General features: G+C 43.4%; 7 protein-coding genes across 11 annotated transcripts; 5 read left to right on the top strand and 2 right to left on the bottom strand.

Annotated features, from left to right (window-relative positions):
* Positions 1 to 11: 11 nt before the first annotated feature.
* On the bottom strand, positions 12 to 3,576 carry BCIN_16g04940 (hypothetical protein). Of its 4 annotated transcripts, XM_024698216.1 has the most exons (7): positions 3,290 to 3,576; positions 3,092 to 3,158; positions 2,902 to 2,947; positions 2,649 to 2,749; positions 2,376 to 2,589; positions 2,242 to 2,322; positions 12 to 2,192 (listed from the first exon to the last, which is right to left on the bottom strand). In XM_024698216.1, the coding sequence occupies exons 5-7, from the start codon at positions 2,472 to 2,474 to the stop codon at positions 378 to 380; spliced, it is 1,995 nt and encodes a 664-aa protein (XP_024554034.1). In that variant the 5' UTR covers positions 2,475 to 2,589; positions 2,649 to 2,749; positions 2,902 to 2,947; positions 3,092 to 3,158; positions 3,290 to 3,576; the 3' UTR covers positions 12 to 377. The 4 variants fall into 4 exon arrangements, with proteins under 4 accessions (XP_024554034.1, XP_024554035.1, XP_024554033.1 ...); XM_024698217.1 differs by having other exon boundaries at positions 2,242 to 2,589; XM_024698219.1 differs by having other exon boundaries at positions 12 to 2,322.
* Positions 3,577 to 8,047: 4,471 nt separating this feature from the next.
* BCIN_16g04930 (hypothetical protein) lies at positions 8,048 to 9,323 on the top strand. The gene has a single exon (XM_024698215.1). It carries the CDS (start codon positions 8,572 to 8,574, stop codon positions 9,226 to 9,228), a length of 657 nt encoding a protein of 218 aa, XP_024554032.1. The 5' UTR covers positions 8,048 to 8,571; the 3' UTR covers positions 9,229 to 9,323.
* A 46-nt stretch (positions 9,324 to 9,369) lies between these two features.
* On the bottom strand, positions 9,370 to 10,786 carry BCIN_16g04920 (hypothetical protein). The gene is made up of 2 exons (XM_024698214.1): positions 9,957 to 10,786; positions 9,370 to 9,884 (listed from the first exon to the last, which is right to left on the bottom strand). Exons 1-2 carry the CDS (start codon positions 10,110 to 10,112, stop codon positions 9,450 to 9,452), a joined length of 591 nt encoding a protein of 196 aa, XP_024554031.1. The 5' UTR covers positions 10,113 to 10,786; the 3' UTR covers positions 9,370 to 9,449.
* A 310-nt stretch (positions 10,787 to 11,096) lies between these two features.
* On the top strand, positions 11,097 to 18,115 carry BcSep1. 2 transcript variants are annotated; one of them, XM_024698212.1, is made up of 3 exons: positions 11,097 to 11,850; positions 12,000 to 15,824; positions 15,874 to 18,115. In XM_024698212.1, the coding sequence occupies exons 2-3, from the start codon at positions 12,200 to 12,202 to the stop codon at positions 17,547 to 17,549; spliced, it is 5,301 nt and encodes a 1,766-aa protein (XP_024554029.1). In that variant the 5' UTR covers positions 11,097 to 11,850; positions 12,000 to 12,199; the 3' UTR covers positions 17,550 to 18,115. The 2 variants fall into 2 exon arrangements, with proteins under 2 accessions (XP_024554029.1, XP_024554030.1); XM_024698213.1 differs by having other exon boundaries at positions 11,097 to 11,925.
* A 694-nt stretch (positions 18,116 to 18,809) lies between these two features.
* BCIN_16g04900 (hypothetical protein) lies at positions 18,810 to 21,358 on the top strand. The gene is made up of 5 exons (XM_024698211.1): positions 18,810 to 19,756; positions 19,813 to 20,113; positions 20,164 to 20,318; positions 20,375 to 20,643; positions 20,700 to 21,358. Exons 1-5 carry the CDS (start codon positions 19,366 to 19,368, stop codon positions 21,168 to 21,170), a joined length of 1,587 nt encoding a protein of 528 aa, XP_024554028.1. The 5' UTR covers positions 18,810 to 19,365; the 3' UTR covers positions 21,171 to 21,358.
* Positions 21,359 to 21,567: 209 nt separating this feature from the next.
* Positions 21,568 to 24,254, top strand: BCIN_16g04890 (hypothetical protein). The gene is made up of 5 exons (XM_024698210.1): positions 21,568 to 21,635; positions 21,703 to 22,507; positions 22,555 to 22,824; positions 22,877 to 23,157; positions 23,210 to 24,254. Exons 2-5 carry the CDS (start codon positions 22,246 to 22,248, stop codon positions 23,729 to 23,731), a joined length of 1,335 nt encoding a protein of 444 aa, XP_024554027.1. The 5' UTR covers positions 21,568 to 21,635; positions 21,703 to 22,245; the 3' UTR covers positions 23,732 to 24,254.
* A 118-nt stretch (positions 24,255 to 24,372) lies between these two features.
* On the top strand, positions 24,373 to 26,311 carry BCIN_16g04880 (hypothetical protein). The gene is made up of 4 exons (XM_024698209.1): positions 24,373 to 25,125; positions 25,174 to 25,274; positions 25,323 to 25,555; positions 25,610 to 26,311. The coding sequence occupies exons 1-4, from the start codon at positions 24,533 to 24,535 to the stop codon at positions 26,177 to 26,179; spliced, it is 1,497 nt and encodes a 498-aa protein (XP_024554026.1). The 5' UTR covers positions 24,373 to 24,532; the 3' UTR covers positions 26,180 to 26,311.
* Positions 26,312 to 26,330: the final 19 nt, after the last annotated feature.

Genomic DNA, 26,330 nt, shown 5'->3' with positions numbered 1-26,330 from the left:
CCACAATTTTTTGAAAAGCAGTTCTGTTTATTTTGTGAAACTACGTGCAACCAGACCACAACCAGACCGCAGCTGAAATCAAAAATGACTATCAAGCAATGGCCGGCTGAGTAGACAGTCGATGTTGACTTCGATTTCTCAAGATGTTCGCTATCTAACTAAGTTTTCGGATGCCATATTCCCCTTCGCTATTAAACCGTTTAAATAGATGACAAAGTAAAAGTCGAGGAAGACCCCAACTATAAAGACTCGTCAACTACTATTCGAGTATCGTATGCCTGTTCGCCAATTTCATAACCTTCCCTGATACCGCGGTATCTTCAATTATTCCACGTTTCCCACGCATCTATCCACAAGTTACTCATAATCTGCCCCGCCTACTTCTGTCCATTCTCGGATCTTGACTCAGCCCAGAATCTGTTGTTAGGTCCAGGACTGGCCGTACCTGGAGATGACACTCTACTGCCACTTGGTACGAATTGTCTGGCCTCAAACCATCGGCGACCAGGGTTGGCAATCGGTGTTGAAGTGCGCGAAGTAGAACCAGAAGGTTGTCCAGTTTGGCCTTGAATGGTGTATCCAATATACTTCAACTCATGGGAAGATGAGGTTCTTGCCATAGGACCAGTGATGTTAAGATTAGAGAATGAAAGGCCAGGGGAGCTTCTAGCTGTTGAGTTTGCATTGGTATTATGTGGCGATTCTGGTGAAAAAGTACCAGCACTAGGAGAGCTTCTTGCCTCGGCAATTGCGAATCCGGAGTTGCCTGTTGCCAAGCGACGTAAGTCTGTACCAGATCCTGAAGTTGAGCGACCATGACTTAAAGGAGTGAACGAAACGGTGGGGTCTGTTGCATGACGTCGAGGACGCATAAGTGGCGAGCCTTCATCCGTCGTGGTTCTCATTGGAGAACGGCCGGGCGTAGTTCTAAATAGGGTTGGTGGTTGTACGTTAGCACCTAGAAATCCCTCGGAGGCTGCGGAATTTTTCGCAAGCATTTGTGTGCCAGGTGTTGTTGGTGGTAAAACGACACGAGGATGCGGGTTTGCACGACTGTGCTCGGGTCCCATGGGAACAGCAACACCAATGTCTTGACCAGGTACGAAGTATTGAGAACGAACGCCCTCATAGTTCTCAATCGACTCTGGTGAATGCAAAATTGGATGATTATTTGCATAACCATAACCATTGGCTGCATTGCGAGAGTATGGGTAAAAGACCGGAGAGGAGTAAGGATTTCCGTCGGTGTCAACTGGGACAAAGTAGGGGCTTGCCTGTCCGTTGATACCCATCATAGATGCATTCGATGGAGCCAGAGGATAATTTTCCTCATATCCTAGGTAGACAGGACCTTGTTGGCCACTTGTCATATAATTATGAGCGAACATCTCCCCATTGTGTCCTATGTAATTGTTTTCAACACGGTTATAGATGGCGTAAGCTGGATAAGCACTATTATCTTCGCTGAAAGTAGGATAGGTGCGATCAGTTTCATTGTAGTTTGCATACATTTGGCCAGCTTCTTGATGATAGCTGGAAGTGCTCTCGCCACGACCATTACCCCAAACTTGCTCATTTCCGTGATCATTCATCGGCTCCCGACCTTGCACAGATACTTGATGATTGGTATTGTCATGGTGGCGTCCACCGCGTCCAACATTACGAAAGGTACCGCGCCAATCACCTCGTACATCACCACGTCCCTGTCCTTGACCACGACCAAACTGCTGATCACGTCTTCCGCGGCGATTTAAATGCTGCGCGTAACCACCACGCTCACCATGGTGCTGGTTGCCTCTTCCACGATCAGAACCTCCTCGATGTGAGCCGCCACCACGCCCTACGGTTCGATCCTGGCTTGGTACCAAAACGCCAAACCTAGTATCGGAAGACAGGCCTGGATGCGCCTCACCGATAACATCTGATTTATTGGATGTAGAGTACATGGAAGGCGTATTTGCTACGCTCGCGTAGTAGCTTGGTACTTGTACATAGGTCTCTCCATTTGGATAAACGTGCTGGTGACGTTCACCAGTGTAAGGAATGGTTCGGAAACCCTTGAAGACGTCGATATCATCACCAACAGTATCGTTGTGACGAAATCTGACTGATTGAATATCCTTAATCGTGGTGTCGATCAAAAGGATTTGTTGGTAGAATGGTTTGGTAGCATCGAATTCATCAACTAAGTCCTGTGAAATTGTTAGCCAGTGTACGAGATACATAGCGGCTGGTACACACCCAAGGGCCGAACTCCAAACATGTTCCATTATTGTGGGTGATTAGAGATTGAGTATCCTTTGATCCAATCCTAGTGTATTGCTGAAAGCTTGTTAGAGTATAATCTTGTTTCATGTTGCTTTGATCTGGCTTACTTGAGCTCTACCTTCGGAAGGAGTAGCAGGTCTTCCTTGCACCAACAAACCCCACGAGTGATGTTGTCGCTCCTCGACAATTGGTTTGACAGTAGTCATAGCTGTGGTGGATATTGAAGAAACTGATGTTGTTTCTTGGTTGTTGAAAGTATCTCACTAATTTAGTAGAAAGACGATCGTTGATGGTAGGATGCGTTCCCTATTAGCACAAAACCTAATTGAAATCTATTCAGCAACAGAATCATGAAAGTAGTGCTTTGTGGATCTGCATACAGTTGTCTTTTGAATGTCTGTGATTGTATTGACACAATGCTTTGTAGTTGCAAGTGAGCAAATGAAAGCGATTTGAAATGTGATTGTACGGTAGTATGAGGCTGTGGGAATTTCACAATACATTAGTCAATGTCCAATAATGAATTTGCCCAATTCAATAGACTTGCAGATATCAATAAGAGCTGCAAGACCTTGTTATGTCATCAATTGTTAAGAATTAATGACAAAGAAGAAGAGGAAGGAATGAACTTACAGCAAGTGTAGACTAAGGAGCAACTACTGAGCTAATTGTATCTTTCCTGGAAAGAGACACTGTCAGTAATTCCTGAAATGAAGTCAAAACATATAACCATGGTCCTGGCAGCATCTTCGTAGAGAAATTCGAGTTCTTGTAGCGTTTGGGCTTCAAGAAAGGTTTTGAGAAAGTGGATATGAATACTCACAATGTCTAGCAAGAAGTAATAGATTATGTGCAATCTAGAAGATAAAATAGCAGATAATCAAACTACTCTTCGATTTGAAGAAGTATTAGCCAAGACCTTGATTCAAAATAATCTTGAAGTCCTCTGGAGAAAACAATTCAAGGCAGTGAGATGCAGAGCTTTGAAGCCCTTCAGAAAAGAATAGAAATCAATACTTACAAGAAGAAGCAAACAGATTGCAAATTTCTAGCAGATACTGCCAAGTTTAGTCCCGCTTTCTTGTTAGGTGAGCAGTAGTATTGAGAGGTCTTTCACAACCTTGAAGGTCAAAAATGTATCGCAGATTCAAATTTCGATTATTAGAAAGATTTTTGAAAAGTAGGAGAAATACTCCTTTTCTCAAGAAAGAATAAGGAGTAAAAGAGCACCGATTTGGGAAACTGCAAATGCCAATTCTCAGCAAAAGTTGTTGTGTTGCTATGTCAAGAAAATATTGTTGTGATTTCGAGAGAAAGAAGATGAAAGAATGGTCGGGAACTACGGCGGTCAAGATGGTTGCTTAGCTGTGTTTATTTCTGGATTCTGCCGACTGGTAATTTCACAACCCTAAATTATATGATTGGTTACTCGAGAGGGCTGGAGAATTAGAGACAAGGCTGGTTCTGAATTTGGGATGAGAGCTGTGAAAGAGAACTCGGCTGAAGTTAGGATGAGTAGGGCAAGTGGACGAAAGACTTACAATTGACAAAACATCACAGCCAAAAGCTCTTGAAATGAGTAAGTTCTGAGAGAATTCGATCAACGAAGCTTATAGTTTTTAGGAAGATAGCTGGCACAATCTGTAATATACTTCAGGATGTTGTCTTCAAGGCGTCAGCAACAGGAAGTGATTGTGCGTTCACCTTGCTGAGGGGATGCAGCCTCGCTTATTCGATTCTATGATCAACAACCTCAAAGAGAGTCACACCTTTGGAGAAATCCTTGATCCGCAGATGGAGTCTTCGGTCGTGCGATAATGTTACTGTGGCCTTAGCTCCTGCTCCAACTTGCAAGATGGCCATGATTTCAGGCAGGTGCAAAGTGGGATGTTGCAGTTCCTGAGTCTACGGATGAGGATAAGAATAGTTGACAGATTAGTAGGTCTATTCATTTTGACGCGGGCTTCGCCATTGCATATGTTCATGTGCATATCATGAAGCACCTGCACGATTATACCTGAGGCATAGGAGACCATGAGGCGATTTCCTTGTCTAGCGCAGAGTTCTGGACTATATTCAGGTCGTAGGGATGAGAGGTTGCGAAGTGGTTCTTTTATAACCCGGTATAGAGATGCGATATCGGTGGGAGGAGACCTCTAGCACATCTTTGCTTGGCGCGGAAGTCTTTGATTTTTTGGTGAATTCACCCAGGGGCAGTGAAGACGAGGGAGCTAGGTCATGATTGAATTGTTTATACTGGAGAGGAAGATTGTGAGCTTTGGTTGATGGGGATCAGACGATGAACTCAATGTTTCAAGTAAATGTGGTTCATTGTGGAAGATAAGTTGAGGTTATGCCATTGGAGAATGTTACATTCTTGACACTTTCAAAGAGAGAGTTAGATGCACATTCAGAATTTTAGGGGACAAGTGATACCGACAACGAAATGGAAGAGGAGGATTCTTGAATGTGGGACTAGGGACCTGATACACTAGGAACTTCGATTTTGGAATTTAAAAGGCTGATTTTAGATCCATCTGCTGAAACCGAAAAGAGAGGACATTCTCGGGGAATTTAGAACCAGGCTTATCAGGCTATGAGGGTCTACGCTGGAATGGTAAAACTAACGCCTCAAAACGAAAAATATCACAAACGAAAAATATCACAAACGAAAAATATCACAAACGAAGAAATTGACTCTTCAATCCAGTGTGAGAAACTATACAGATATTAATTTTAGTGAAAGAGATGAGTAGCATTGGTAATTCAAAGAAAAAACAGAAGCAATTGAAGACTATGCTTTGTAGGGGGCAGACATCTAAGCGAGGTATTTGGAAAGCATACTCATTCAATCTAAACCTCAAAATCACTTACTGATATTGGATCATGAGATTAATTCAATTGCACGATTGTAAATGCACACTCTGAATGAAAAAAAAAATGATTATTGAAAGGAGGAGAAGTAATATGCAAGGGATGGAAGGCTACGAATATGATATTGGGTCTAGAAAGTACTGGTCCTGGCGCGACCGGGCATTTATCCGGAGATATAATACTGCTATCACTATTTCTACACGAGGGAATTTCGGGGTGTTGTAAATGCTTTATGGATGATTCTTTTACGTTTTTGATATATCGACTTGTGTATCAATTCGATTCGTGTTCAGGTTTCGCATTGAATCCCGTCTCTTTTACAACATGGTTATATATCTCCCCATTCTTTTGCAAAAGATGATGGGATGATGCTGAGTATGTAACTCTTGAGTGAGTATGGAGAGAGAAAAGTTCTTTGTATTATTACATGACAAGTAGATGAGGTGGGAGAGATGGTCAATTTTGATAAAATATGGAGACAATGCTTGAATTTGAGTTTGATGGTGAATACGATTATTCATTTTAAGAATTTTTGGGAGTCTGCATACAATTAATTCATGGGAGTCAAAACATAGAGCGTCCAAAACAAAAATTGATGATACATTATAGAAGAATGCAAAATATCCAACTGGACTGATCGATAACCAAAGTTGAGAAAGGGAAATAGGTCAAGCAGGACTAACACCCGCCCAATTCTTGATCAACATCGATTTTCCCCCTGCCATCACTCGCTTCCACGTCGTTGCGTCATTTACGATGCGCTCTCGCAAAGCTGTGCATGCGCGCGTGAGTCTTTCGAGCAAACTGGGTATGAGCTGTTGACGGCTACCAAGACCTGGCGCAAGGCAGCGAGGACCGAAGTCTGAGCCTGGGTCTGAGTCTGAGTCATAGAGGGGATCACACATCTTGGGTTAATTGGATGAGGGGGTGTTTTGAGAGATTTTGGTGCTTGTCTTTGGGGATGAATAGATGAAAGGGATAGATTGGGAGGCATCGATGTTTATATTGAGGATTGGGCATGGTTTCGGTTGAGAAAACAACGGCTTGTTATTGTTGTTTAGGATTTTAGTGGGGCATTGTTTTGGGGTGAGAAACAATGCATTATTTGTGATGTGGTATCAAGAGAAACAAAAGCCCATAAATCGATGGAAGAGATGGTAATTCAAGGGATCTTAATTTATCGGGCTTGAAGTTTTTAGAAGCTACAAGAATGGGTAAATGATTGGGGTTGGGGAACAATGCACAATTGACAAAGGGTTCCCACAGAACGCAAGCGAGAAGTCAGGGGCAACTAGCTTTTAGAGCCCCAAAATTCACAACGATTTGCTCAAATTGAAGGTATGCAATAACTCGGCGTTTCACAATTGATGTTCCACAATGATGAGATCAAATTCGACGAAGAATTGTAATGGAAGCGAGAATTAAATCGCAACGTCGACCAAAGCCTCAGTAACATCAAATGATTTACTGGTTGTAGAACGTTTCATGGCGGAACAACGAAGTGTATCTCGAGAATATATACGAAAGTTCATTTACTAGTTTAGGCATTTGAACATGTATTCAAGCAACTAGGGGCATTTTTCACCACAAGACAAGACTGATAGTGACTAAAAATACCACCTCATCCATTCTCGGAGAACTTCCTGCCTTTTGAGTATTCAGTTTTCCAAACACCTATACTCGTTAGAACATATCCATCGGTATCAACTCTCATACTACTCAGTATGACGGTAATCCGAGAAAGTACACAATGAAGAACACTGGATTCTCAAGCTTTACTTCAGCAAGCCGCGCACTTCCAGTACATATGAAAAGACCTTCTTTAACATCAAATATAAAATCTAAGATTGAGTGTAAACTTGCTACTCAAAAATCTGATGATTAGAACAAACAAACAAACAATTACATTGTAGATGCTTCATGGAAAACCAGGGAAACAAAGGCATGGAAAATAACGCACGACAACAGACTGCAGCGTGTACCCGAAAAAATAGTAACAAAACAAAAACAGGAGAGCAAGGTTCACCCCAGATGCAAATCTCTCTTTAAGAATATAGATCTCACAAACAACAACTGACTTAATCATCCCACCACATTTCGAGATCCGAATCATCAACAGACCTCGATATATGTATATCTATTCCACCCATCCCGAACCTAATGGGCAGAGGCGCAGTCAAAACAGACGACTACCCGGCTCACTCACCTCGAAACAGGCAGACAAGAAGGTACCTATTAGAAAACAAAATCCAAAAAATAAGTCTCCAACCACAGCATTTCCCATTTCCCATTTCACAATTCACACAATTCGCACGAGAGAGAGAGAGAGAGAGAGAGAGAGAGAGAGACAAAAATGAAAAAATGCACACAACAAAGAAATCCAAAGCACTGTCAAGGAAGGAAAGAAGGAAGGAACAAAAGTATCGAGAAAGAATACAACCCAAGCCTACGAAAAAAGTAGATCGAGTATACGTATGACATAGCCAAGATTGAGAAACGAGGAATCGGAACTCCGCAGATTAACATTAACATTAACATTAATAGTTATCCATATTTCCCAATCTTTCCCAATCTTCTCAGACAATATCTGAATCAGAATCAGAATCAGAATTCGAATCAGCACTCACACTCACACTCACACTCACACTCACACGCCTCCCCAAAGACCTACCTAATCACCTAACCCATCTAGCCACCCACTCACCCAACCCAACTAACAAATGAACGAATGAATAAACAAATGCATGACCAGCCCAAGACCCCCATCCCATCCCATCCCATCCCATCCCCCCCAAAAAACAATCTCATGACCCATCCACGTGACAACCCCAACCCCAACCCCACCACGCTCCCCCCTAACATTCTCCGTCCTATTCCTATTCCTCGCTTTCCCATCCCATCCCATGATTGATCGATTGATCGATTGATCACACACATCCATGTTTCAGATTTTGCTTTTCCCTAACTCTTCCTTGCCTTCCTTCCACATCAGCCCTACCTACCTACCTACCTACCCACCTTCCCTCCATCCAAATCTGATCATGCGGGCACGTCAAACCTTTTGATTTCCTCGTTTATATTAAAATTTCAATTCTAAATCTTGAATTCTAAGACTATCTATCTAGTACATCCATCCATCATCCATCCATCCATACATACAAACTAACATCTTTATTCTTTATTATAATTATGTCAAGAAAAGTGCACTCGCGAGCTGCGCCTTCAGTATGACTGTATCATTATCTGACTTTCTGACTTTCTGACTTCTGACTTCGGATTTCTCAAGAGTGTTCTCTTTCCTGATTTGTGACGAATGATCTATTCTTTTTCTCTATTTCTCCATGTAATCTTCCTTCTCCATGTATTCACATTTCTTATTCTCAGCGTAGAGCTTCGGATACGCATGCAAACATTCATCAGAACTTCTCTATGATTTCCACTGCTCATTTCCTCACGCTCTCACCCTCGAGTATCTTCATGTTGATGGGTGTTTCATTTACCAAGATGTTTTCTTCGCAGCACGCATCCAGTGAAGCTTCATTCCTAGCCTCATGTTCTGATACCGCTGAAATTTCACTTCCTCAGCGATGCTCAATATGTAATGAAGACATCGGCACTTCACACTGCGATGGAGAAACTGAAGTCGCATATATACTTCCCTGTTCGCATGTATTTGGGTCCACTTGTATATTGCGCTGGCTGGAAACCGATTCACCTCATCAGAATTGTCCGCAATGTCGACGAAAAATGGTGTATACAGAATGTGGACATTTGATACGGCCGTGCGAAATCAGCGGTGCGCCGAAGAGTGTGAGAGAGGCGGATATGCCGAAGAGGTGCTTGGGGTGCAGAGGGCTGGAGGGAGAATTGAAGAACGAGGTGGAGATGCTGTTGAGGCGGGCTGAGGTGGAGCAAAGGGCTTTGACTGCGATGAAGATGCATTTCCCGGGGGTTTGGGGGGAGATGTGTAGGGAAACCGTGCGGACTGTGGGGAAGAGGGTGGAAGAGTCGAAGGAAGTATTGAGGAGGGATATTGAAGAGCTGTGTCGGAAATATGAGGAGAGTGGAAAGAGGGAGCAATGGTGATTGATTTCTGCGGAGCAAGAGAGAGAGATATGCGATAGATATCATGGATGTCATGGATGCTATATACCCCGGATCGGTCTTCTGTTTTCACGTCATTCGCGGATGTTCCTTGGTTGAAAGGTAGTTGGTTGTTATATGCACTGCGAGAATCTCCTCGAGCAATAGAATAGACATTAACTATAGAGCAATATAAACTCATCAAACCATCTTCCGGAATCCTATCATCGTGAAATTGTTCGACTCAGTCGTCTATCCATTCCATCCTCTTCATCACTGCTATCGTCCTTAAACCCTTCTTCCAAATCTCGACTCAATCGTCTGCCATCTTCATCTCTGCCTCGTCGTGCATCTAGCGATAATGCCTCTCGTCGATTATCATCCACATCAAACAGCTCCTCTCCATCGTCATCATCAAAATCAATACTATCCTGTGCACTTAATCGATTTCGATTGAAATCCGCTCTCCACGAACTGGGAAATATTGTTCTAACAGCGGCGGCCTGTACTCGTTGTCGCAAACTTGTGGTTCGGGTTGAGATGGTATCCAAGGGGAGGTATTGGCCAGCTCTCGCTCGATATCTCTTCCACAGCGGGACAATAACGAACGATATTAGAAGATACAGAATGAGTGAAATGATCGCTGGTACTATTAGAGTCTGCGACGACAACAGTGTTAGCTTATGTTAGTTGGGATTGGAGAGAATCCCCGGGTCGTTTTCATTAAGAACCTTTAGTAATGACCAAGTGGAACCCATATTGGAAGATGGACTTGTAGTTGCAGTATCTTCGTTTCCAGCAGCATTAGGTGCAGGATGGGGTATATATGGAACTGGTGCTGATGCTCCCCCGTTTAAGGCTGCGCGAGGTTGCCACGCGTTCGTCATACGATGGATCAATAGATGCGAGTTTGACTTGGGCACTTGGGTACTCGAGTACTTGCGAAGGCGATTCGGAATTGAAACGCACAAGGTTAGAAGTCGTTGGCACTTGGCAATCCGTAAAGAGAGAGACTAAACCCTATGGAAATTGTAGTAATGTTCTAACACGAGAAGGGGGAGGGAAGGCAAATGAACGGACAAGCAGGAAATCCGTTGGTTCTCCTTTCTTTGATTTCAAATGGCAGGCAGCGGTTATATGCCGTTCACGCTATGTTCGCAACAAATCAGCTTCTTTCGCTGGAAGTCTATGTGATTGCACCGATTAATGGAGAGCGAATGTTATGGGTGTTGGGGTATTGGATTATCATTGAACCGTATGGGCGATATTGAGTTCGGGCTGTTCTCGACATCCATTCGCCATTCGCCAGGATTCAGGGAGATCGATACAAGGAGAGGAGACAGATACTAAAGATATCTAGGGCCGATGGGGACTGGGTAGGGATTCGAGCGGCAGCGAGCTATGGGGGTTTGGGGGTCTGCGCCCATGGATGGTGAAGGTGTAGACTGCAGAGTGCAGAGTGCAGAGTGCAGACTACAAAACATAAAGTCGACAACGCAGATTATCGCTGAGAGACAATCGAACGCATCTAGAGCTTCATATATCCATCCAGCTGTGTTTCAACGGGCCCGGCCACTTGACAGCTTCCCTCGCGTAGTCGGCCGCCACAGGTTCCTTATCGTTATCGCATCCGTCGCATCCATCGTATAATGTTTCTCTGGCTCCGACATTCCGATCCGGGCCAGCCCACCACCCCAACCAAGACAGCAGCAGTTCCTGCGCTACCGGTATCTGCTAATAGTATGACCAGAAATCGATAGTTCTCTCGAGGACCAGGGACAGAGGAGAGCAATCGCACCCATAGGCCGGAATCTTAATCTCTAGGTATGTTATTAGACATTTCTCTCTCTGCAATCAGTGCAAGCTCCCTGGGCATCTGATGGATGATAAAATTATAAATCATAAATTAACTTGTACAATTAAACCTTCTAATAAACCTCTTGGGCTCTAATAAGGGGGTTTTACTTACTATACACACATCATACATACACACATACACACACACACACACACACACACTTACACACTTATTACACACTTACACACTTACACACTTACACCCAACACTCATTTGGCTTGCTTGCTGGCTTTCCCTTCATTCCCTTTAACGTCCCTGCATACCGTATCATTTTCTTCAATCCTTCTGTTCTCTCTTTCTCTCTTTCTTCTTTCTTTGCGCCCATTCTTCTCCTCGCCGTCATTGTCGTTGTTGTTGTTGTTTGTTGTTGATGCCCCAACTCGAATCCCAATCATCAGTCCTGCACAGACAGAATTCCCACAAAGTACACACAAAGTACATATCCCACAGCTAAATCGCACAGGATCCGTTTCCTTGAAAAAAAATTATTGGGCTTCTATCGGCATCCATACATACCGTCCGTAGTCTGTGGGTCAAGGGCAAAGTGTTTGATGTGCTCACAGCAACACCGAGGGAAGGAAGTCAGTTTCAGCCCTTCCAAACGAATCGAAAGAAGTGACCAGGGGGAGAATAGACTTTGGCGATAGAAGTGTGGGCAGTTGTTAGGTTCTCCAGATTCTTCAGGATCTCGCAACAGCATTCACTGATTCACATACTTTTTTTGCCTCTCAAAAGTGGTGCGTTGAAAGAAATCCATATTTCAACTGGCAAGTATACACCCAATCTCCTCCCTTCTCCCATGCTTGCTCGTGAGGACGGCGATATTAGCTTGCACATACATTGTACGTTAGGCAAATAATCCTGTCAGTGTCGCAGAATTTAGTACAAATTCATGCTAACTATATTTGTCTGGTAGTGCGACTTTGGGATCTGCCAGGATAATACTAATATTGGAACGACTTCTCAACCTGGATTGACCAACCCTCGAACAATTGGCAAAGAGCATGATGTGAATGTTTACAATACCTGAAGACATTGATGATCACAACAAGAGACTTGGGAAGTATTGGGACACGAAGAAAGTGTGAAGACAGTGCGAGATAACGACATTCAATCATGTCGTCAACTGGCAAATCCTCCTTCTTCTCGAGGAATAAGAAGGATAAGAGGAACAACAGTGATGAAGGACGACAACTTTCTTCTGCGGGTGCAGGAAACAACGACGCGGCGAGTGGTAGAGGATCGCAATCTTCACGGCACGCACGAATGTCTTCTGTTGCCTCGGAAGATGTTCCCGGATCGCCTGGTGCAGATTTGACGGGAATCAATACCATGGCTGGTGTTATCACTTCGATTCCATATGAAAGCGTTATGGCAGATGGCAGGTCGCCAATACCAGTAGATTATTTACCTAGGAGCGATCAAATTCCTTTGAGGAGAGAACCGCTTCCACATCATTTGAACATGAGTGGAATGGATTTTCATCAATACCCCGCTTCGGACACAGCATCTATTAATGGCAGTTCACATCCTACGGGTCCTCGAGCTCCACCGGTGGGAAGCAATGTAACAATGGCATCGACCGGAAATCGCACAGCTCAATTGCAGCATTGGGGTCCTAATCGAACGAGTATCGCGAGCACGGTAAATGGAAGTCACAATTCAAGATACGATTCTTATTCTACAAGTCAATCCTCAAATTATGGAGGTCGAGTCTCCTTCGATCAACAGAGCATAGATTCTATGACCGAAAGATCTAGCGTTCTCTCGTCGGGAAGTTCTGCGAAAACGGCTTTGCCAGGTTCTTATTCGAATGGTTCATTATCGCCATCATATCAGCCAGGAGCAGGAAGAGAGCAACGAATAACAAAATTACCTCAGCACCTGAGCCCAGGATACGGTTCGCCAGTCGCATCGCCGGATGGATTCAAACTCAACAAACCCAGCGACGACAGGGTTATCGAAGAACAGTTTTTGTCGCTGATGCAGAAAAGAGGGTGGCACAATTTACCCGATCAAGCGCGCCGACAGATGATGGCTTATACTCCAGCGAAAAAGTGGACTTTAGTACACCAAGATCGCTTGACTGAATGGCAAGGAGAACAGAAAAGGCGAACGAATGCCAGGCAAACGGGTCAATATGGTTCGGCTATGGAAATGCTTCTGAATGCAGAGGAAGAAGGAACCCCGGAATGGTTCGTGAGGAAGGTTATGGACAACAGTATTTCAGCGAAGCAATTACAAAGTTTAGCAGTCAGCCTTCGAACTCAGCCAATTGGCTGGGTGAAGACTTTTGTGGAATGCCAGGGCCAGGTTGCTCTAACAAACGTACTTGGGAAAATCAATCGGCGACAAGCTCAAGGACCAACTGGGCCAGAAGGATCGATCAGCGACAAGGATTTGGATAGGGAATATGATATTTGCAAATGTTTGAAGGCTCTGATGAACAACAAGTTTGGTGCCGATGATGCTTTACAACATCAGCAAGTCATTGTGGCTTTGGCTACCTCACTGGTGTCCCCCAGGATTCCGACGAGGAGGGTCGCCAGTGAAGTTTTAACATTCTTGTGTCATTGGGCGGATGGACAAGGCCATTTGAAGGTTATTCAGGCTATGGATTATGTGAAAAATCAACAGGGTGAAAATGGACGGTTCGATGCTTGGATGCGTGTTGTTGAAGTTACTGTTGATGGACGTGGAAAAATGGGAAGTCTTGTGGGGGCTAGTGAAGAGGTTAGAAGCGGCGGTGCTGGCATGGAGAATCTGCTCATGGAATATGCTTTGACTACTATGTTTTTGATTAACATGGTAGTTGATGCTCCCGAGAGGGACTTGCAACTCCGTGTTCACATCAGGGCTCAATTCACAGCATGTGGTATCAAGCGAATTCTTACGAAGATGGAGGGCTTCCAATACGATGTTCTCGACAAGCAAATTGAAAGGTTTCGTACGAATGAAGCTATCGATTATGAGGATCTTCTCGAGCGTGAGAACAGTAGTATGAAGGATAGTATCGAAGGGGAAATCAAGGATCTTACCGACCCCGCTCAAATTGTCGATGCTATCATGCAAAAAGTTCAAGGCAGTAGAACTCAAGATTACTTTGTTTCTGCGATGCAACATCTTCTGCTCATCAGAGATAGCGACAGCGAAGAACGACTGAGAATGTTTCAACTCGTGGATTCTATGCTCAGTTATGTCGCTATGGATAGGAGGCTTCCTGACATGGACTTGAAACAAAGTCTCAATTTCACAGTACAGAGTCTTTTGGATAAATTACACACGGATTCTGAAGCTAGGCAAGCACTGGATGAAGCACTCGAAGCCCGCCAGATCGCCGATTCGGCTATGGCTGAAAGAGATGAAATGAAGGCTAGAATTGAGCTTGGTGCAGATGGACTTGTAGGCAAACTGCAAAAACAGTTGGACGAGCAAGCACAAATAATCGAAGTTCAGCGAAGACAAATTGACGCATTAAAGGGTGAGATGGAAAATATTCAAACGGTTCGTGCCAAGGAAGCTCAAAGAAATGAGCTTGAAACTAGAGAATTATACCTCATGCTTCGTGATGCACAAGATATTGCCGCATCCAACGCTTCGAAGGGTGGAGCCGGCTTGGGTGAGACAGATCCTTCACATATGAAAGGTATATTGGATCGCGAAAGACTTATGGATCGTCTTGAGATGCAAATTGAGAGACAAAAGACACAATATAAGCTTGAAGGTAGAGTTTGGGGTGACGCAGCCAGTCCTTCTGATCGTTTGAGAGCACTTCGTGAAGAAATGGATGGTATAGATCATGGATCGGATGGCGGTCTCGGAGTTCCTCCAGGAGATTACACTCATGGCATTCTTGGAAACGTAACGAGATCAGCCAAGATTCCTAGAAAGCCAATTGGCGTGGAAGAATTCTCGGATGTCTCTGATATGGAAGATGACGAAGGTATGGTTTATGAAAAGCCTCGCGTTGTCAAAATGAGAAGACCAAAGCAATCAAAGGGCTACTTGGACGAGATGAGTTCCAAGGTCAAGCGTTATGATGCTAGCGATGACGATGACGATGATGATGAAGAGAATGATGGAATCACTACCGGACCTTCACACCCAAGTCTTGAGTCCGATGGGCCAAAGACTCCTCATGACCAGAACTCTTCAAAGACCAATGGACCACCGCAAGCTCCAGGTTTCAATGGTCCTCCACCTCCACCGCCACCTCCCCCACCTATGCCAGGGCAAGGTCCTCCTGGTTTCAATGGACCACCACCACCACCTCCACCTCCCCCTCCTCCAGGTATGAATGCACCAGTTGCGCCCGGGTTTGGTGGACCTCCACCTCCCCCTCCCCCTCCACCTCCTCCTGGTATGCCTGGTATGAAAGGAATGCCTCCTCCGCCCCCACCACCTCCTCCACCTGGAATGCCTGGCAAGATGAGTGGGCAATTTTTGTCACAACCAGCCTACAATGCTGCGCCAACTCTTGGTATGGGTGTTGCAAGATCAAAGAAGAAGCTCAAGGTTATTCATTGGGAGAAGGTTGATACTCCTATGACCACTCACTGGGCTGCTCATGCACCTACAGCAGCAGAAAAAGAAGAGAAATATGCCGAACTTACCCGTAAGGGTGTTCTTGATGAAGTTGAGAAGTTGTTCTTAGCAAAGGAAATCAAACAGATTGGAAAGAGCAACAAAGCGAAGTCGGATAAGAAGCAGATCATCTCAAGCGATCTGATGAGGACCTTCCGTGAGTTTTATGCGGTGTTTATCTTCTTCCCCATGCTAACATATCTTAGAAATTTCCCTTGCAAAATTCTCCACGTATGCCCCGGATAAAATTGCTCAGATGATTATTCATTGCGACACGGATGTTCTAGATAACCCTGTTGTGATGGATTTCTTGATTAGAGATGACATGTGTAACATTCCAGAAAACACGGCAAAACTTATGGCACCATATAGTAAAGACTGGACTGGGCCTGATGCAAACAAGGAGAATCGCGAATCGGACCCGAACGAATTGACACGCGAAGATCAAATTTATCTACAAACCGCCTTCGAATTACGTCATTACTGGAAGTCAAGAATCAGAGCACTTTCACTTACTCGTACTTTTGAACAAGAATATGACGAGATATCTGACAAACTCAAACAAGTGGTTGCAGTATCTGAATCATTACGAGACTCGGTATCTTTAATGAATGTCCTGGGTCTGATTCTTGACATTGGTAATTACATGAACGATTCTAACAAACAAGCGAGTGGTTTCAAATTGAGTTCCTTGGCACGACTAGGAATGGTTAAGGATGACAAGAACGAATCAACCTTTGCTGATCTTGTTGAACGTATTGTCCGAACACAATACTCAGAATGGGAAGGTTTCACTGATGATATCGGTGGGGTTGTCGCGGCACAAAAGTTGAATGTTGAGCAATTACAACAAGATGCCAGACGATATATTGACAACATCAAAAACGTTCAAAATTCACTTGATTCAGGTAATCTCAGTGATCCAAAGAAGTTTCATCCTCAGGATCGTGTCAGTCAAGTAGTTCAACGATCAATGAAGGATGCCAGAAGGAAGGCTGAACAGATGCAATTGTTCTTGGAAGAGATGATTCGAACTTATGATGATATTATGGTCTTCTATGGTGAAGATGCTGCTGATGAGAATGCAAGGAGAGAATTCTTCGCTAAGCTTGCAATTTTCGTAACCGAGTGGAAGAAGTCGAAGGAAAAGAACATGATTTTGGAAGCCCAAAGAAAGCGAAACGAGGAATCAATGAAACGAAAGCGAGCACAAATAAATGTTGGTGCCACAGCATCTGCTGGGCCACCTTCACCGAGTTCAACGGGTGCTATGGATTCCTTACTGGAGAAATTACGAGCTGCAGCACCACAAGCTCGTGATCAAAGAGATCGAAGACGGAGAGCAAGGCTGCAAAATCGTCATCAAGTTCGAGTTGCATCTGGTCAAAAGATTCCCGATCCGGATGAAATACCAGAAGCTGAAGTGGGACTTAAGAGCCCTGAATCAGTTAGTACAGAAGGTTTATTGAGCCCTGACTTACCACCCCCAAGGGAAGTCGAAAATGAAACCGATGATGTTGCTGATAGAGCAGCTCAATTGTTACAAGGCATGAGGGGAGCTGATGGGGCTGATGAAGGGGAGGGAGATACTGCTAGAAGGGACAGCGCTAGAAGATCTAGGAGGAGGAACAACGCAGAGGAGGAAAGAAATGAAAGGCGAAGACGTAGACAGAAGGCTGCAAGTACATCCGAAGCTGCTATACCAGGGACAGAAGAAGAACCAAACACGGAGGAAAAGTTGAAGGAAACTACGATATTGGTACCGGGGGCACCGTTATCGGAAGATGGTGAGAAACTGCTTACGCCAACGATGATTGTTAGTCCGCCTGTGGATTCAGAAGTAGAGGGATCCCCGCAGAAACCGATTGAGTTGGATGAGTGATAAAAATGTGGATGTTGAGGGACTGTAGATTATGGGGATAAAAATAAGGACGGGGATGAGATGTGATACGAGAATTAAGGCCTTTTAATGTCTAGTGCTACTTCAACGAAGGATTCTTTTACGTCAAGATACTTCTTGTACCTTATTTTTCTTGATTGGTATGGATGAGTAGATGGTAGTAGGGAATGGCTTCATGTGCGTGGGATGGATGGATGGATGGACGAATGGAGGGAGGGAAATAAGGAAGGAAGAAAGGAAAGGGGAAATGAGAAACAGGGGGATGGGTGGAGGGGAGTTCAAGAGAATTACTTACTTCGTTTCTGCATAGCGTGCGTGGTGAATGGTATCGGTACTCATTGATTTGATTGCCGGTTTGAGTTTCCTTTTTATACACGTTGTGCAATAAAGTTGATTGGTGTCTGGGCAACTGGACGGATGAATGGATAGGTGTTGTGGGAGAGTGAAATCATTGAGAAGAAGATCGTAAGTGAAGAGTGTGGTGGAGAAGTATGGAGAAGTATAGATACTTATATTGTTTTAATTAATAACAATGAGATGATGGAAGAAATCTTTATAATACTTTTGTTTCTTGGTAATCGATGCTGCGTGATTTGCCTTGTCTGGGATGTGAAAATGAAAGCGTGGGTATCAACTTGGTTGATAATAAGTGTCAAAGGACTTTATTAGTTAGTCGGTTATGGTTGTGTTCTTTCTTTTTCATATAGTAGGAAGCGCTAGCGTCTCGCTTGCTAATACATATTACAGTGCCCTCCCCCCTCTGTGTAGTCATAATCACATGATCGATATCGATTTTCTGATAATTGTTATGTATGGCACGGGGATGTTCTCATTTCTACGTTTGTTCGTTATGCTGTGGGTTTGGAGAATGAAGACTAAAGAGAGGGAACTTATGGTTAGTTTGTTGGGTGTTTCCCAGATACAGTACAGTCGCTGAGACATTCGAGGTGAATGGAATATGACCAGAATTATGCGGCGTCATACATTTACTATACTATGGGTCTTTGAACGGTGGTGGATGAGTGGTTGGCTCGAGTGTGAGCGGGGGAACTGCTGGAGATGCGTCGGGAAGGAGTGATGGATGGGGTGGTGCTTTCTAGGGGAGGAGTGATTGGGTGGATGTGAGATGTGAGGAGTGGAAAGGCAGATCTGGCTACTGTATTAAAAGAGTTTTCTGTGGGGAATTTAAAGGAGATTTTGGAAACAGCGAGTTTAAATTCGAAGGATTTTCCTTCTTGTAACGATTCGGGACTTGGGAATTCATTGGAAAATTTTGGTATTTTCTAGTGGTGACGAGGAGATGGGAAGGTGGACAAAGAAAATCGGACTCGTGGCTTTGAGAAATTGGATTTATGTACGAGTGGGAGTGAAGATGGAATTGGGGGTGGAAGGACACTGTCTCGGATTATGCATTGCATCTAGATGGCTCACATGGTGGAAGATGAGAGTCACTTCACCCTTACTTTTTATTTCATGTACTGTTGCCCCGCAATACCTTCAACTTCTCTTTTTTCTTAAGCTTTGATTCACACGATATCGTCGATTACATTGAGAAATCTTGCAATAGCTTCGTTGTGTTTACTCTTGCGACAGATATTGTAAGTTGATTCCTCCGGGAAAGCTTCTTGCTGAATGAGAATATTTGCTTCTTACTGACCTTTCACCACAGTCAGCTTTCCACATCCCCAAGTCTTTTCGACCAGACACTCAGCTTAGCATCTCGAGGTTTTCAGTCTTTAATACTTCAGCCCTGGAGTTCCATGAACACAAAATTGCAAACTTTCTAGTTTAGCTCAATATGGCTATCTTGAATACAACTCAAGGCGAAGTCGAGGTCCGAATCAAGAGATATCCGGACAATACGTATTACGACGAATATATCAAAGTCGAGCGCAAGGAACTAGCCTCCGATACCATGCGTACGAGGTACATCGTTGCAGAACCAGACACCATATACTATATCGAAGTAACATTGGAAGCCGGTTTCGATTTTGGTGAATATGAACTTATTAGTGCGAATTTGTACTTTTCCGATCAAGTAAATCATATTTCTGCTACGTATTTTCAGAATCCTGAAGGCCCAAGAAAAATAAGGGAGAGTATGGTCCAGATGATCCAGTATGCCGATGTAGAAGTTGATGGAGAGAAGGTGCATGGGGCAAGATTTGCATTTAGAGGTATTGAAATAGGTTAGTGAATGATCCAGTGATTACGATTGACCAATATCTAAAGCTTGTCTTGGCAGATGAAAATCTTTCCGATGAGACAGATATCATGGGTATCCATCCGGATAGTCTCGTGAAATTTTCAGTTAGGCTATTCTTCTACAAAGAGGAGACCGTCACACTATCTGATGACGAATACGACAAGGCAGCAATGGAGTTCAGGAAAGATCTCTTAAACTTTCAACGCATTTCGTCCGCTTTCAGGTCTCAGGACGAAGTCATTCATCCTGCAGTCATTCAGCCCAATGTTCGAAATCTCTGGGACGCCAAAAGGGTTGACAAGGATAGCTACAAAAAACGTGGCATCAACTCAGCTGTCGGGTAGTTATATTCGCAATGCTCTCAAAAGAAAAACATTTAACCATGCCTAGGTTTTCTGGAGGGGAAAAGCAGCCGAACGTTCCGTCGAGAGATTCTATGTACACGAAGGCACGTTTTTTAGAGCCTAAAATGCCAAAACGTGTTACTACAAAGTTTACCACCGCTCTTGGCTCCGGCACATTTGAATATCATTGCAGGGCCGCAGGTTAGCCAACTCTCTACCAAGTTGAATGGCAACTTACTGACTGACATGACATAAAGAGTTCCTAGAACTGGCGGGTATCATCAAGTACCCTCCGCCTCTTCACTGTTATTCGTGGGCTATCTTGATTGAGAGCGAAAGAAAGATAGCTTTAGCTGAGTTGCAAGATTTGAGCAAGAAGCAATGGCATGAAGATCGAGAGAAGGAGACCGGCTTGATACTCCCAATGGTTGGTAGCAGAATCAAGTCGGAGGATAGTCCATGGGAATGGCGTCATTGGGACAAGATGTATGCTGCTGAGAAACAAAAAGCGTTTGATAAGCTTCAGGTATGCCTCGTTTTGTCTTTTGATTTGTAGGAAAAATCAATGACTCGCTTCGACAGACAGATAAGAAGAATCGCCAGCGAGGTATCACACAGCATCAGTATAAGAATATAATGGGCCAAATAGTTTCTCTAGATGAAAGAGACAACAGCGCATTCCCAAAGTCTATGGATAAGGACAAGGACGACAAGAAAAAGTTGAAGAGTGAGCTTGACAAAGATGGGTCACAAATCAAGGATATTCCAGTCGCAAACAAAATCAAAGACGAGAAATCTGATCTGAACGATCAGGATAATTTGGATGCTGTTGTTCCTCGAAACAATAATTGCATTCCGGACTCGGCTTCGAAGTCTGATAGACTCACAGAGGGGTCTTCGGATGAGGATTTGAATAAGAAAAAAGCTAAACTGAAAAAAATGGAAGAAGACATTGCGCAAGAAGAGAGAGTCATGAAAAAGAAGCGGGAGCGTGATGCTTTGCAAGAGAGAATAGATTCGGCCGAATCTAAGAAGCGAGTTAGGAAGGAGTGAGCGATGGGTCTACTCTTCGGTGGTAAAGCGTTCTTGGATCTTATCTGGTCGGCATCAGAGGACCTTCTTGATGGGTTTACTAAGTTTTTCTGGGGAAATATCCCAATACACTTAACATGTTATTGTTCATAAATAGCATATTACATTACTCTATACCTCAATAGTAGAATTAAGCCTCTCTTTTGCCACCGATTAACTATGTTACTAGTGAGACAAGTGCATAATATTAAATACCACATGTATCTTTATGTATGCAGGTATTGATATATAATATAATTTTAATTGTGTTGGCTAGACGGCATTTATTGTAACCATTCACTTGAAGTCCCGTGACTCTTCGATCTCCCTTTTCTTCGCTTCATCTTCACCTTTTCTTTCCACCTTCAAATTTCAATCGGCGTAGCCTTGCTGATCAGTTTGAGAATCTTGCAACTGTCTCATGGAACTTATTCCTGGCAGAATTTTGTATGTTTAAATTCTGATTGATAGATCAGTTCAAAGTCTTTTTCTATTGCTGACCTTTACACACCAGTCAGTTTCCACGCTTTGCGATTTTCCATACCGAAAAGATCTCAGCATATCGCTGCCTCAAGTACTGAGTCTTTCCTTCTTCATTAAGATCTCAAATATCACAAACACGTCTTTGCAAACTCAAGAGCATTGCTGATTATGGCTATCATGGCTGGAATGGAGGGCGAGATTGAGGTGCGGGTTAAGAGGCACTCAGGTACATATTGTGAGAGTGAAACACGTGACTTCAGGGTCACGTGCTACCAACGTTTAGTATTTATAGCTTCTCTTCTGTAGACCTAAAAATATCATCGAATTTTCTACCTTCTAAAGTTGTCTCCTGAAGAATTGAGTGCCCAGCTCTTACCGTCTCCCTCACCTCGCTGTCGCGATGTAGCGATTCACCCCATTTTACTACGTGTAGCCACTTGCTCTATGCTTGGTATATGCGAAGGCTTTTCTTGTGTGACCATTACCACCTTCTACTCGTTTACAATATTATGATGAATACGTCAAACTCAAACCCAGTGAAGGATCTTCCAATTCGCACAATGAAAGATATATCATGGTAGGGTATAAAGATACGTATTATATTGAGGTCACATTAAAGGAGGGCTTTGATTTTGGAAAGTACGATTTAGTTCAAGCTAAGATGTGCGTGGACGGCAAGGAAGTTTCCTACGTTGATTTCAAGCCACCACCTAATGGACTTGACGAGACAAAAACAAAAAGAGACGTCGTCGAAAAAATCCAGTACGCAAATGTAGAGATTAACGGACGACCGCAAGGCTCAAAGTTTGTGTTCTGGAATATGGAAATGGAGAAAGGTAAATAAATAATTAGACGCATGATCATTCTAAGCTTACTTTGACAGATACAGAACAGTCCAAAGAGACTGGAGCTATGAACACACTTCCACAAAACATTCCAGCTTTTCAATTTCACATTGTCTTCTTTGAAAGCTCGACAGTCACATTATCTGATCACGAGTACAAAGAAGCGATAGTAAGTTGGGAAAATGAGTGTGCTAGGCTTCGTTCTAAGTCTCAAGATCACACGTTGCCTAAAGAGCCAGATCGTACTAAGAAGGATTGGCGGTGTAACCATTGCATCAAGGGGGTTGAATTCTTTCCACGAACCATTGGTATTTATGCCTTATGAGAAATTTGAGATTTCGTCACTGACATAATGCCAAGAGTTTTTTGAAGATGATAACATTACCAAATTTCCTGAACTATTCCATGTTTATGATTGGGACGCCCTTAATAAAGAGGAGAGGAAGATTGCAGTTGAACACCTTCAATATTTGGAAATAGCTCACTGGGATACCATTAATGGAAACGATTTTGGGCAAATTTTTGGATCCAAATTCAAAAGACGTAAAGCAAGTCATCTTACAAAGAATATGCCTAGAGAATGGCGTGCCTGGCATAAAATGTATGGTACCGAGCAACGTGAAACATTCGACATTCTCCAGGTATTCACAAATCTTTGCGTACAGAGAATACCGCGCTAACAAGTATTATCAGGAACGACGAAGAGCCCGCGAACGAGGGGAAACACACTTTCGGTACATATCTATAGGTGGCGATATCCTGTTATCCGGTGTAGAAGATGAATCTGGTGACCCAGTGACAGCACTTCCAATGGCAAAAATTTCAAACACATCTCCACACAATAAATCATCTGCCGGAAAAGAAGCATCAGCACTCGCAAATTCACCCTATGGCAAAAACATACTAAGAGCAGTAGGTTCTTCGCCAGATGATATGGGGGCAAACGCTATGGAACCTTACGCACCGACGTATTCAAGAATGGAAAGAATGGCAATAGTAGATCTAATCAATCCGAGACTATTTCTGGAAAAAGAGTCATCTGTAGGCATCCCAGATGAATCCCTTACACAATCTACCTTCCCCGACATTACTACAACGCACAGAAAAAAGACAGTGATTCCAGGAGTTGAAGTCAAGCTCGAAAGTATTCGGAACAATTTAATAGACCAGATTAATGGATTAAACTTCCAAATGGCTAGTTCTCAATTTCCCTAACGCATATCAAGAGAGAACCTATCGAGGTTATCTCACTTGATTCTGACGATGAAATCATCTTTGTATCGGAGACTAAGGCTTCCAAAGCTGTAAGACATTCTGAACCGGCACGAGCTACGAAGGTAGTAATTGCAAATGTGGATGAAGATTTGCGGGAACTGAAAGATTTGCAAAAGTTGAGGGAGGAGAAAGAAAGTCTTCAGAGAGATATTGAGTTGCTGGAGAAGAAACGAAAGATGGATGAGATCACCAAAAAGATACAGGATGCAGAAGCAAAGGCTAAGAGAATCAAGACGGAGTAGGTGGCTTTTATTTCATCTATGTTTTTATGGATAGGGGGTCGTATTTCCGGGACTTGAGATGCGATTATATATGAAGCTGCTGACACGGGAGAAGATTGTGTTCATTTTATGCTGGATTCATCCCGTTTTATCGTAATATCTATCTTTTCAAGTCAAGCTGAATAGCAATAACAATAAATGTAAAATGATACCTAATCGTTGAATTGATGGAGCTATATTCAGCAGTCGTTGTGAGGTTATAGCACAAAAGTTATATCTTGGAAAAAAGAAATTGCGCAAGTATTCTTTTTGCTTTCCACATTACAACATGTAAACCTCAAATCAAATGTATATATTTTGACTTCACTTTTCCTTCCTTGTGTGTTTCTTCGTAGTCTTTAATCTTTCACTTTACCGTGTGCTAGTGAGATACGATAAGCCAATTTCTTCTATCCTGCACAACAACATTCGACCTTCTTTCAACCAACACAGCGACGAATCAATTACTACAACTCTCGCCATGGCTATCTTAAAAGAGAGCGGTAATGAGTACGAGGTTCAGATCGTCAACGCTGTGACAGGCCAGTCTTTCAAGGAGTATGTTAAGCTAGGAGATCGAGAGAAGCCCGAGGACAGAGAAGCTGAGCGTTACATCACCTCGTATCCTGGCATAATGTTCAAGATTCAGATCACTTTGAAGACCGGCTTTTGCTTCAAGCCATTCGATGCAGTTGAGGCAAATCTTTACTTCAAGGGACAGAGTAGTGACTGCAGTCTGGCAGTTTTGAATGACCCATACCCGGATCATAAATGCACCAAAAAAGATCTGAGGATGGAAATCGCTTGTGTAAACATGAGTAACTACGGTAAAAATCTCATCGGCGCTCCATTGGTCTTCAAGGAACTCCAAATCGATGAAAAGCTGTCGGGTCAGACTGATGTAGTGGGCGTTAATCCTGTCGATCTCGGAAGCTTTTACGTCAGGCTTAATCGTCGGAAAATTGCCGCAATGCCAAACAATTACCTTTCAAGGGACACCGCCACAGCTTTGTGGAATGCCGAGAAGGTAGACAAGATGAGCTTCAAGAAACATGGGATCACGAACTCTATTGGGTAAGATCTCGAATTCCTCAAGCTTCTCTTCTAATCTGACATCTCAAGGTTGGGTCAAAATCGAATATCAACTCAAGAATCTGTGGTTTCCTCCTACAAGTTCCATACCTCGGATTTCCTCACATTTCATTTCACCTATCGTAATCTCGGTAAATATTCCTTGCCATTGACTGTATATTGCTGACCGTATCACTTAGAAATTCTCGATCGTTTGAATGTTGTCCCTTACCCGCCTCCCCTTTATTACAATCTTTGGGGGTCTCTTAGTGACATAGAGCGTCGGTTTACCTTGAGAGAATTACAAAATCTTCGCAGATCTCGTAGAGAGTTGTCCCCTAGCTTCACACTTAAGCATCATAAGCCTGAAGAATGGCGTTCTTGGAATGATATGCAACCATCAGAGAGAGAAATTTTGTTCTTGAACTTGCAGGCATGTGAATCTTTGCCATTAACATATCATTCTTGCTGACATATAGAGCATTAGAAAGAACAGAGCGATTTCGAAAGAGGGGTACTCAAGGAGAACTTCTCCGATTTACCTGCTTACAGACCGGCCGTTCTGTATAATGATGGCACTGCCCAGCAATTTACACATCCTCGCAAAGTGGCCGAAATCAAACGCAAAGCTCAAGGTTCACCGAACGCAATCAAGAGGGAGATGAAAACCTCATACGAAGTTTCCAATCGAAATTCCAAGTCCAAGATAATCCATGAGAATCAGATAAAGGAGGGTTCTAATTTGAATCATGTAAATCTTCCCTCTGACGAGCCGTTGGCGAAGAGACAAAAGATCGCGCAGGAGCCAACCTATGTGAATACGGTTGATAATGTTAAGATTCAGAAAGAACCAATAGACGTTCGTACACTCGACGACAAGACTATGGTCCTCACGAAGGAAGCAGCACTAAAGTATAATCTGACGGAGCTCGTAGATGCTGTAGTCCAGCTGAAACCATCATCACCAGGTGCTGACCTCGAGGTTTCAATTTACTGGGAGATGGCGGAAGAAATATTGCGACAAACTGTTGCTGAGTTCGTGCGAATCAGAAGATAGGAGAGGCATCATAACTGTCATCGCGCAGATGTGGTGTGGAGACAAATGTTCGGAAGTTGTGGCTCGGATGTAGCTTAAGAGGGCAACTAGTGTTGGTGCAAATCATGGCTCTTGTAGGATTCGGTTACACCACGATATGGTCAATGTAAAA

The sequence above is a fragment of the Botrytis cinerea genome, chromosome 16 (assembly GCF_000143535.2).
Source record: "Botrytis cinerea B05.10 chromosome 16, complete sequence".
NCBI classification, from domain to species: Eukaryota; Fungi; Ascomycota; class Leotiomycetes; order Helotiales; family Sclerotiniaceae; genus Botrytis; species Botrytis cinerea.
Note: the sequence above shows the minus strand (reverse complement) of the source record. Positions and strands in the feature narration are given on the sequence as shown.